Below are 10,000 nucleotides of genomic sequence, written 5' to 3'. Positions count from 1 at the left end.
GTGTGTGTGTGTGTGTGTGTGTGTGTGTGTGTGTGTGTGTGTGTTCAGTGGCTGCTACAGTATACATGCATTTATTTGCATGTTAAACACAATACAGAAATAGCTGACGCTATATCTTTGTCTGGAGCAACTCTTACAGCGACTGTGAGGAGAAAGAGCCGCTGTACGCAGTAAGATAATATTAGTATAAAAACATACTCCCTTTTACTTTACTTTTTAATCCATTCTGGGCGGGAACCCCTTTTGGTGTTTTAAGCACTATGTTATACTTTAGCTATTGAGAAATAAGCAGACCTACCAGCTCATATAGCACGGCACAGAGAGAGGTTCATTTACATACACTACTATCCATAGTCCATAGTGTATGTAAATGAACCTTTATTGAAAGGACAGCCCCCAACATGTAGATGTTTGCTTGTGTTTTTTTTTAGTCTCCGTGGGTTTTAACCAGCGGAGAAATATTAACAAGAGTTTATGAGACTGAATAACTATTAACTACATGGGATTATTTTCCTTACCTTCGAGAGGCCCCGTTCATGACGTCATCATTTTAATCATTAATCATCATTCAAATAAATAAACCCTTCTTTTATTTTTGTCAGTGTGTATTATCGGACTTCAAAGCATGAACAGCATAAAGAACAGCCAAGTAGAAAAACACACAATTGATTAAACAACTTGACTTTGTTTTGAAATTACAGCATAGGCTTAGTTTACAATGATGCAATGGCCACTCTCAGCGCTGCCAGTGCAGTGAGAGCACACACTGGGAGGTGGGAACTATTACAACCAAACAACACAGGTTCAACGTGACTCGTCTTTGCCCAAGGACACTTCCACATGTAAGACAGGAGGAGGAGCCGAGATTCGAACCGCCGACCCTCGGATCATTGGACGACCTGCTCTACCTCCTGAGCCACTAACAGCCACCCAGTACTGAGTGACATGTGTTGTATCATGAGGACATATTATCCATGAGTTTGTGTGCGTGCGTGTGTGCGTGCGTGCGCCTACCTCCACATAGAGAATGGGGAAGATGCCAATCTTGTCTCCCAGCATGCCCTCTGCCCAGTTATCATCCACTCGCCTGATCACGGTCAGCACCTCATCCTAGAGAGAGAGAGAGAGAGAGAGAGAGAGAGAGAGAGAGAGAGAGAGAGAGAGAGAGAGGTTTAACTTTAACGTAAAAGCCTAATTCAGGGTGTGTGTGTGTGTGTGTGTGTGTGTGTTGGAGTGCGGGGGGGTTACAGAAAGGTCCCCAGCTAAGAGACAGTGAAGGCTCATACATAGTCTGGATTTACGGTGGTGAGGTGACCACCGAACTACAACATGACGTCACTGAGGTGACCACCGAACTACAACATGACGTCACGAGCCGCGGTGAAGAGCAAACCACCGCTCCAGCCCATCTCTCTGTTTTTACTCACCACCGCTCAACGTTATTTCAGCTCCGGTGGTCACCTCACCACCGGAGCGGTGGTCACCTCATCACCGAAAATCCAGACTATGAATAGGCCTTGAGGAACCAAATGTGTCAACATGTAACTCTGAGATTTTACAAATGGAACCAATGTGGATCTCGCTGTGTCCACCCAGAGCTCAACTGAGTAACAGTTTAAGTCCACACTAATTCCCAGCTTAGTAAGATGTTAAAAGTAGAAATATGTAGGACGGCCGTCTTCTAATGACAGCGCAAAATCTGTCTGGGAACCCATCGAACCCAGCCACCCATCGACTGATCTAATATAAGGCAACACTACGGCAAGTGTTTCTACACTAGTCCGATCCAGAAGAACACAGTTTTCCGGCCACTGCTACAGAGCTGACAATGAGGTTATATCTTCCCTTCTTTCTCTGGAGTCCTGCCTCAAAGCAGACCAGAGGTAGAAAACGGTCGTTCCCTGATGATAGGGACACTGGGGACACAAGTTCACAATGCATTGTGAGCTTGTAGATCGGCTATCTTCAATTAATGGTCGAAATGTGGATAGGCCTATAGGGCCGAGGGGTTAATGTATTTTATGTAATAATAATTAATGAATGGGAAATAAATTCTCTTCTGGGTCCTCATGCACACAGCCTCATGTGGTGAAGTTGTGTGTGTGTGTGTGTGTGTGTGTGTGTGTGTGTGTGTGTGTGTGTGTGTGCGTGCGTGCGTGTGTGCATGCATGCGTCTACTGTATATAGGGCTGTCATATACAGTAGGTAGATGCATTTTGACCGTGACGTTGCCCCACTTTCTCCAAACTTCATACTGTATGCCTGCACACTGCATGTATACGTACGCACACACACACACACACACACACACACACACACACACACACACACACACACACACAGAGAGAGACCGCACTCCACTTAAAACCCACAAGGCATGGCGTGCTGATAGCACAGATATGGTCTTGGCACAAATGAGTCTGTGTAACAGCGGGAACAGAACGCTGAGCCTTGAAGAGCACAGGAGCCCAGGGAATACTAACCCCTTCTGAGCGGGAACGCCGTTTGGTGTTACATATACATTATGTTATGATTCAGCGTTTGAAAAATAGCAGATCTACAAGCTGGTTTGTCCCCTCACACAAGATATCAGAGAGAAATATGGACATGAGGGCCTGCCTGTCACTTGTGGAGCGATAGAAAGCTCCTGTCGTAATAAAAGGGATTCTGTATTGTGTATTGTATATTTTAATGTATTAATTGTACCTTTTTTAAGTTTTTTATTCATGGGTTTTTTTTATTATTATTGTTTGGACCCAATGTTTTATACATTTTGTGTCAATAAAGTAACTAACTAACTAGAAGACATTTTTAGAATCTGATCTCAGGTCAAAATGGGCTAATGAATGTTTACACCTGACCCAGGGAAAGAACACACAGAGAGAGAGAGAGAGAGAGAGAGAGAGAGAGAGAGAGAGAGAGAGAGAGAGAGAGAGAGAGAGAGAGAGAGAGAGAGAGAGAGAGAGAGCCTATCAAAGAAGAGAGAGAGAGAGCCTTCTCGTCCTCTCTGCACTGCTACCCAGAGGGGATATGATATCAAACTGTTGTTGTTTGTTGGTAAACGTGTTTGAGGTTCCGTTTTTCCTTCCAGCTCGTTAGCCTGGAGGTTTTATGATTATCATTGATCTGATTGTTTTACATCAGATCACCTGCACATCACAAACGCCTCACTGATTCCTCACCTTCCTATAATATAATATATTATATATATATTTAATATATATAAGCCTGTTCTGTTCTTTGATCTCACAGCAATTACATTCTGCTTCCGTGTTTGGCCTCAGTGTACAGTGAGACAGACAGACAAAGAATATATATTCAAAAATGTGTGCCGCATTCTTACGATTTTTCAAAAATCGTAAGAATGCGGCACACATTTTTGGGCACACAAGCTCGTAGCGCGCCACTCGGTGGCGCGCTACGAGCTTGTAGATCTGCTATTTTCTCAATAGCTAAAGCATGACATAATGCTTCGTTCAAACGCCAAAAAAAGAAAGCAAGAACAGAGGGAGGTGAGGAAAGGCAGAGGGAAATCAAGAGAGAAGAGGGGAAAATAAAATCACACCTGTGTGAACTGAGCGGTGCAATTATATACATTTATTGTCATTATAGTTACTGTGCTCTGTACTGTATATACAGTATAGTCTGTACAGTTCTGAGTGTGCATTCCTTGGTTCTGGAGCGTTTGGGACCAGCGGTACTGTAAATGATCTTAACACATTCTGGACGGGAATGTGTTTATGTTATACTTTAGCTATTGAAAAATAGCAGATCTACAAGCTCATATATAAAAAAAGATTTATATTAAAATAAAACGCTGACGTCAGGCCTATACGTAAATGATCTTAATGTTTCATTTATCTCTTTATTGACACGCGGCGTGGAGCCGACAGGGCAGAGACCTCCGGAGGAGGAGAAGGAGGAGGAGGATTTGTTTTTTTATTAACCCTCGCCCGACTACAGAGCGCGCACGCAGCCTCGCTCACAGTAAACGCCCTGAGGCCTGAGTTCCAGAGGAAGTGAGAGTTCATTACGTCTTTATGTATTACACTGCAGATCTGCATGCTATAGGCTATAGGCCATAGACATTATACAGTATGCTACAGTGGGCCAAAATGTCCTCTCAGTCCCGGGTTGTGTAGCATCATGGAATGGCCTTCCTCTGCGTATAAATGTCCTCTCAGTACAGGGCTGTGTAGCGTCATGGAATGGCCTTCCTCTGTGTATAAATGTCCTCTCAGTACAGGGCTGTGTAGCAGCATGGAATGGCCTTCCTCTGTGTATAAATGTCCTCTCAGTACAGGGCTGTGTAGCAGCATGGAATGGCCTTCCTCTGTGTATAAATGTCCTCTCAGTACAGGGCTGTGTAGCATCATGGAATGGCCTTCCTCTATAAATGTCCTCTCAGTACAGGGTTGTGTAGCGTCATGGAATGGCCTTCCTCTATAAATGTCCTCTCAGTGCAGGGTTGTGTAGCATGGAATGGCCTTCCTCTATAAATGTCCTCTCAGTACAGGGTTGTGTAGCATGGAATGGCCTTCCTCTATAAATGTCCTCTCAGTGCAGGGTTGTGTAGCGTCATGGAATGGCCTTCCTCTATAAATGTCCTCTCAGTGCAGGGTTGTGTAGCATCATGGAATGGCCTTCCTCTATAAATGTCCTCTCAGTCCCGGCTTGTGTAGCATCATGGAATGGCCTTCCTCTGCGTATAAAGGGACTGCGCTACATTTCCATCTTCTAAATACAATCTGAAAAAATGGTTGCTTGAAAACCAAAGCTGCAACCATTTATGATTATTTTAGGTGTATTTCTTTTTTATGCTGTGTTTCCTACTGTATGTATAATGTCATGTAAATGTATTCCACTGTTTGACTGTTGTCTGTTTTTACGTTTTGTGTTTCCTGTGAGGACTGCGGATGAAAATGAGCAACTGTGTTATATCCGGTGTGTTTACGTCCATTAATATGCATTGTCCTGTCCAAATAAACAACTAAAGTAAAGTAATATAAAGGTGAGATGGCCCAAGGACAATGCAGAGGGCCTGTCCTGTCCTGTGTGCCGTGCGTGTGTGTGTGTGTTTTAAACACAGTCGGATCCTCTTCAAAACAGTCAAAAGACAAATACAATCAAAACAAGCAAATCTGTCCTAATGGGTTTTTTGGAGCACACTGTGATATACGTGGCCATCTGTCGAGGACTGCTGGGAGCTGGCGAACACTTTGCTATCTCTCCCTCCATGACGCATGTCTGTCTGTCTCATTTGTCTGTCTGTCAGTCCGTGTGTTGGGCGTGGGGTTGTTTAACCCATTCTGACCGGGCACCCATTTTGGTGTCAGCATCATGTTATGCTTTAGCTATTGAAAAATAGCAGATCTACAAGCTCGTATCGCGCCACCGAGTGGCGCGATACGAGCTTGTAGGTCTGCTATTTTTGAAAAATTCGAAGAACGACTGACATTTTTAGAATCTGATCTCAGGTCAGAATGGGTTAATCAGACCAGTGTGTGTCCCGTGGAAACCTCGTATGAATCTGATCTCAGGTCAGAATGGGTTAACGGTTATAGCGTTCCCCAACAGGGAAACCGTCTCAGTCAGACGTCGCCCCGATCTATTTTATTGGCCAAGTACGTTATTTATCGCATGAATGAAATAATTGTCTCTGGCTGGATACACACCTGCTCCCCGGAGTCCACACACACACACACACACACACACACACACACACACACACACACACACACACACACACACACACACACACACACCAGATACTGCTTTGTTTACACCAGTAAGACGCGCAAACGCGGGAAGCGAACGCAGCTCGTACATATTTGGGTTTTGGACGTATAGCTGCTTTGGGGGACTCCTTATATGGTTATGGCTGAGTCATGGTGACGTAATCACTCAGCTCCATATATGGGCACAAAAGCGGGACAGACAGACAGACACACAGACACACAGACAGACATGATCTGCTAGGTCTCATAGTAAGTGCTCACTGCGTTCGCAATAAACAAAGCAGTATGAAATGTATTATTCTCACCAGAAAGGCATGTATAAAAATACCACCTCAGTCCTCCAGTGGCTGAGTGATGACTGCTCGTATGGAGGAGTATGATTGGTAGGTTGTTTTCTTATGTAACCACAGGGAGAATTTACATACTATTTAAAGACGGAGTGCCGTGATACTTTTTTTTGCCTCCCTAAAACATGATTGATCATCAGGTGTTATGAATATACTTCACGGTGATTTTTTCTTTTCTTATTTGCGCCGCCCTCGTTGAAAACTATTTCCAACTCCTAGCTCGTCTCAGTTCAGGCTGCATGAACAGCGCTCATGCATAATATATAATATAATATAGTATAGTATGTATATAGTTGACATAGATACTCCACTGTTACGTTCTTAGTTTATACATGATAACTACTTTTTTATATACATGTGATGTATGTATGTATGCCATGCTTTTGTTTTTGCTTAAATGTAAGTCGCTCTGGATCAAGAGCGTCTGCTAAATGTACGCTACCATGTTAGCTCAGGCTATAGTGCTACGCTACCACGTTAGCTCGGGCTATATAGCGCTACGCTACCACGTTAGCTCGGGCTATATATAGCGCTACGCTACCACGTTAGCTCAGGCTATATAGCGCTACCACGTTAGCTCAGGCTATATAGCGCTACGCTACCACGTTAGCTCAGGCTATATAGCGCTACGCTACCACGTTAGCTCAGGCTATATATAGTGCTATGCTACCACGTTAGCTCGGGCTATATAGCGCCATACGCTACCCTTGCTGAAGGCCAAGCAGTCCTTGTCCTGGTCCTTGTCCTTGACCTCGAAGTCGTACAGCGCCTTGCCCGTGGGCGGAGTCTGGCTCAGGGGGCGGAGCAGCTGGATGTAGCTGGCGGGCAGGAAGCCGTGGCAGCCGCTGAGCTCGCCGTGGTACCAGTTGTCGTCCACCTTGCGGCGCAGGATGATGATGTCACCCTTGTTGAACTGCAGGTCGCCGGGCTCCTTGCCCTCGTAGGAGTAGAGGGCCTTACCGCAGGGGAGGGCCGGGACGCTCTGGAGAACACACACACACACACACACACACACACACACACACACAGAGTTAGCATAATTACGTTCTTTCTCCCCGTTTTCAGTGACTTCATTCATTCATTAATCCATCAATTATAATAGAGGGTATGCGTGTGACATCATCAGCATACCCGGACGTTATGCGGGAACACCCACTGAGTGGCAAAAAACTACTTTCTGGCCTCGACAGCCCAGACATCCACACAGAGCTGGGCTGGTCCATGAATAGAGTGAGTCAGTGAGTTCCTGAGCGATGACTATATTATCCCGGAGAACCGATTATAATTATGACCAATAAGGTCTGACTGTCCCATGAATAGAGTGAGTCAGTGAGTTCCTGAGCTGGTCCATGAATAGAGTGAGTCAGTGAGTTCCTGAGCTGGTCCATGAATAGAGTGAGTCAGTGAGTTCCTGAGCTGGTCCCATGAATAGAGTGAGTCAGTGAGTTCCTGAGCTGGTCCCATGAATAGAGTGAGTCAGTGAGTTCCTGAGCTGGTCCAATAAGGTCTGACTGGTCCATGAATAGAGTGAGTCAGTGAGTTCCTGAGCTGGTTCATGAATAGAGTGAGTCAGTGAGTTCCTGAGCTGGTCCATGAATAGAGTGAGTCAGTGAGTTCCTGAGCTGGTCCATGAATAGAGTGAGTCAGTGAGTTCCTGAGCTGGTCCCATGAATAGAGTGAGTCAGTGAGTTCCTGAGCTGGTCCAGCCGGGTCCGTTCACTGACACGTTTCACTGTTTGGACGACCCGCTCTACCTCCTGAGCCACAGCTGCCCTAATAGAGCCCCAGAAAGGTGCACCGTGGGCGGGCAGGGGAGCTCGGCGCGCCCCGCGAGCTGGAGCTCCGGCATGCTCTTCTTGCCTGAGTGCACGATAATGGCTCTCTCTCAAGCAGCCATTACCTATATTATACCTATTATTATTTAAAAAAGAAAACACAGAAAGAAACAACAACAACAAAAGAACATAACATAAGTTGATATTTGGTGATAGGATGTTTGTAGCTGTAACGATAATGGGACTGAGAACATGTTTATACACCCAACACTCCACAGACTCCACAGACACCACAGACACCCAGTGGAGCGGCCTCTCATCTCAGGGAAGATACGAGCAAACAACAGAGAGAGAGAGAAGGGTACACAACACACACACACACACACACACACACACACACACACACACACACACAGAGAGATACAGAGGGAGAGGGCCGGGGGATGAACAGAGAGAACATCTTTTTGTTCTTCTATTAAGCAGGTGTTTACAATGAGGCTGACGAACTGCCTGAGACACAGGATGCCACTTTCTGCTGCGAGTGTGCTGTGCACGCAGGCACGCACGCAGGCAGGCACGCAGGCAGGCAGACACACACACACACACACACACGTTGGGATTTTACAAGAATAGGGACTATAAAACCCTGCAATGCAACCCCTCGGGTTTTGAGCGTTGGGTACCATTTATGTATACAGTCTTTGGTATGAGCCACCTGAACCCCACCTCCACATCAGGGGCGACACTCTCTAACCACAAGGACACTGCAGGGCTGGTGCCCTCGTGGTCCTGAAAGGGGGGACGGGGACGGGGGGGACGGGGGGGACGAGGGGGACGGGGGGGGGGCATGAACAACAGACACATAAGACGCATGCTCTGCCGCGTGCTTATTGATCCCTATAGACACTGTAGTACAGTTTATTGATCCCTATAGACACTGTAGTACAGGAGCCTTGGGGAGTGTTGCTGCTGCGCTCAGATAGGAGAACGCACGTCACTTTAAGGAGGCCTCAGCAGTCTGTCTGCTGTGTGTGTGTGTGTGTGTGTGTGTGTGTGTGTGTGTGTGGATGTCTTCAGATCAGCACTGACGCAACAGGAAGAAAGACAACACGGGTACGTGCACGAACGCGTGCGCAGCGCGAGCGCACACAGCGTGCAAACAAACGCATGCGCAGCGTGCATGCGTGCTCTCCGCAAACAACCACCGTGTTGCAGGCAGCGCATGCGTGCTCTCCGCAAACAAACAGTGATACAAGCGCAGGTTTACAGACAAAAACGCCTGCACATAATTATGACAGCGCACTCACACAGACACATTATGAAGAAGAAGAACAATGCTGTGTGCAAAGTTGTTCCTCCGGCCTACGCAGTGCACGCACACACACACAGACCTATAGACGCAAACACACACACACACACACACACACACACACACACACACCTATAGACGCAAACACACACACCTATACACTAACGCCTACACACAAACACATGACACACATTTGTGCAAAACTAATTGGACAGAAAAAATTGGATACACACACACACACAATCACACACACACACACACACACACACACACACACACACGCGCACACGCGCTGCGCGCGCGGGGGGGTAGCATCGGGAGAAAGCCGTCGCCTGCTGTGTTCTCTCCTCCTTTCTCCCCCTCAGGAATCATGGGAGAACAGAGGGAGGGGGAGGGGGGGGGGGAGGAGGATGTGGGGGGGGGGGGGGGGGAGGAGTGTGTGGGGGGGGGGGGGGGGGGGGGGAGGAGCACAGCAGGAAGAGGAAAGAGAAATGTTCCTGGGAGCGCGGCGCTTAGCGGGGGACGGTAGAGGAGAGGTGTGTCATCTCTACCCAGATAATTGGGAGACTCTGAGAGAAATGTTCAGGATGTGGAGACGATGTGAAAGTGACACCAATGTGAAGGCAGTCGGAGTGAGGCAGAAGAACACAGTGTGCTTCATCAGGTCTGTGTAGCGATCGCACTTATACACTAACTGGTATAATAGCGGTAATGATGAAAAACATGTTTCCAATTGTGCACATTTTGCCTGTTCGATTTTCTACTTAACCCATTTTGGGGCCCATTTTGGTTTTTTTTTAACCCATTTTGACCTGAGATCAGATTCTAAAA

The 10,000-nt window shown here is 46.6% G+C and overlaps 1 protein-coding gene across 1 annotated transcript in view; it reads right to left on the bottom strand.

Annotated features, from left to right (window-relative positions):
* Positions 1-10,000, bottom strand: part of LOC308330379 (E3 ubiquitin-protein ligase SH3RF3-like) — a gene marked incomplete at its 3' end in the record, with an annotated part of 115,140 nt that overhangs the window by 37,967 nt on the left and 67,173 nt on the right. Inside the window, exons 2-3 of the mRNA XM_080785228.1 lie at positions 6,792-7,067; positions 1,015-1,110 (exon numbers count right to left, since the gene is read on the bottom strand). Coding sequence (XP_080641354.1) covers positions 1,015-1,110; positions 6,792-7,067 — 372 coding nt within the window. The remainder of the gene's footprint in view (positions 1-1,014; positions 1,111-6,791; positions 7,068-10,000) is intronic.

The sequence above is a fragment of the Protomyctophum bolini genome (assembly GCF_963924005.1).
Source record: "Protomyctophum bolini genome assembly, chromosome: 16".
NCBI classification, from domain to species: Eukaryota; Metazoa; Chordata; class Actinopteri; order Myctophiformes; family Myctophidae; genus Protomyctophum; species Protomyctophum bolini.
The sequence above is the reverse complement of the archived record's forward strand: the minus strand, read 5'-3'. Positions and strand labels throughout refer to the sequence as shown.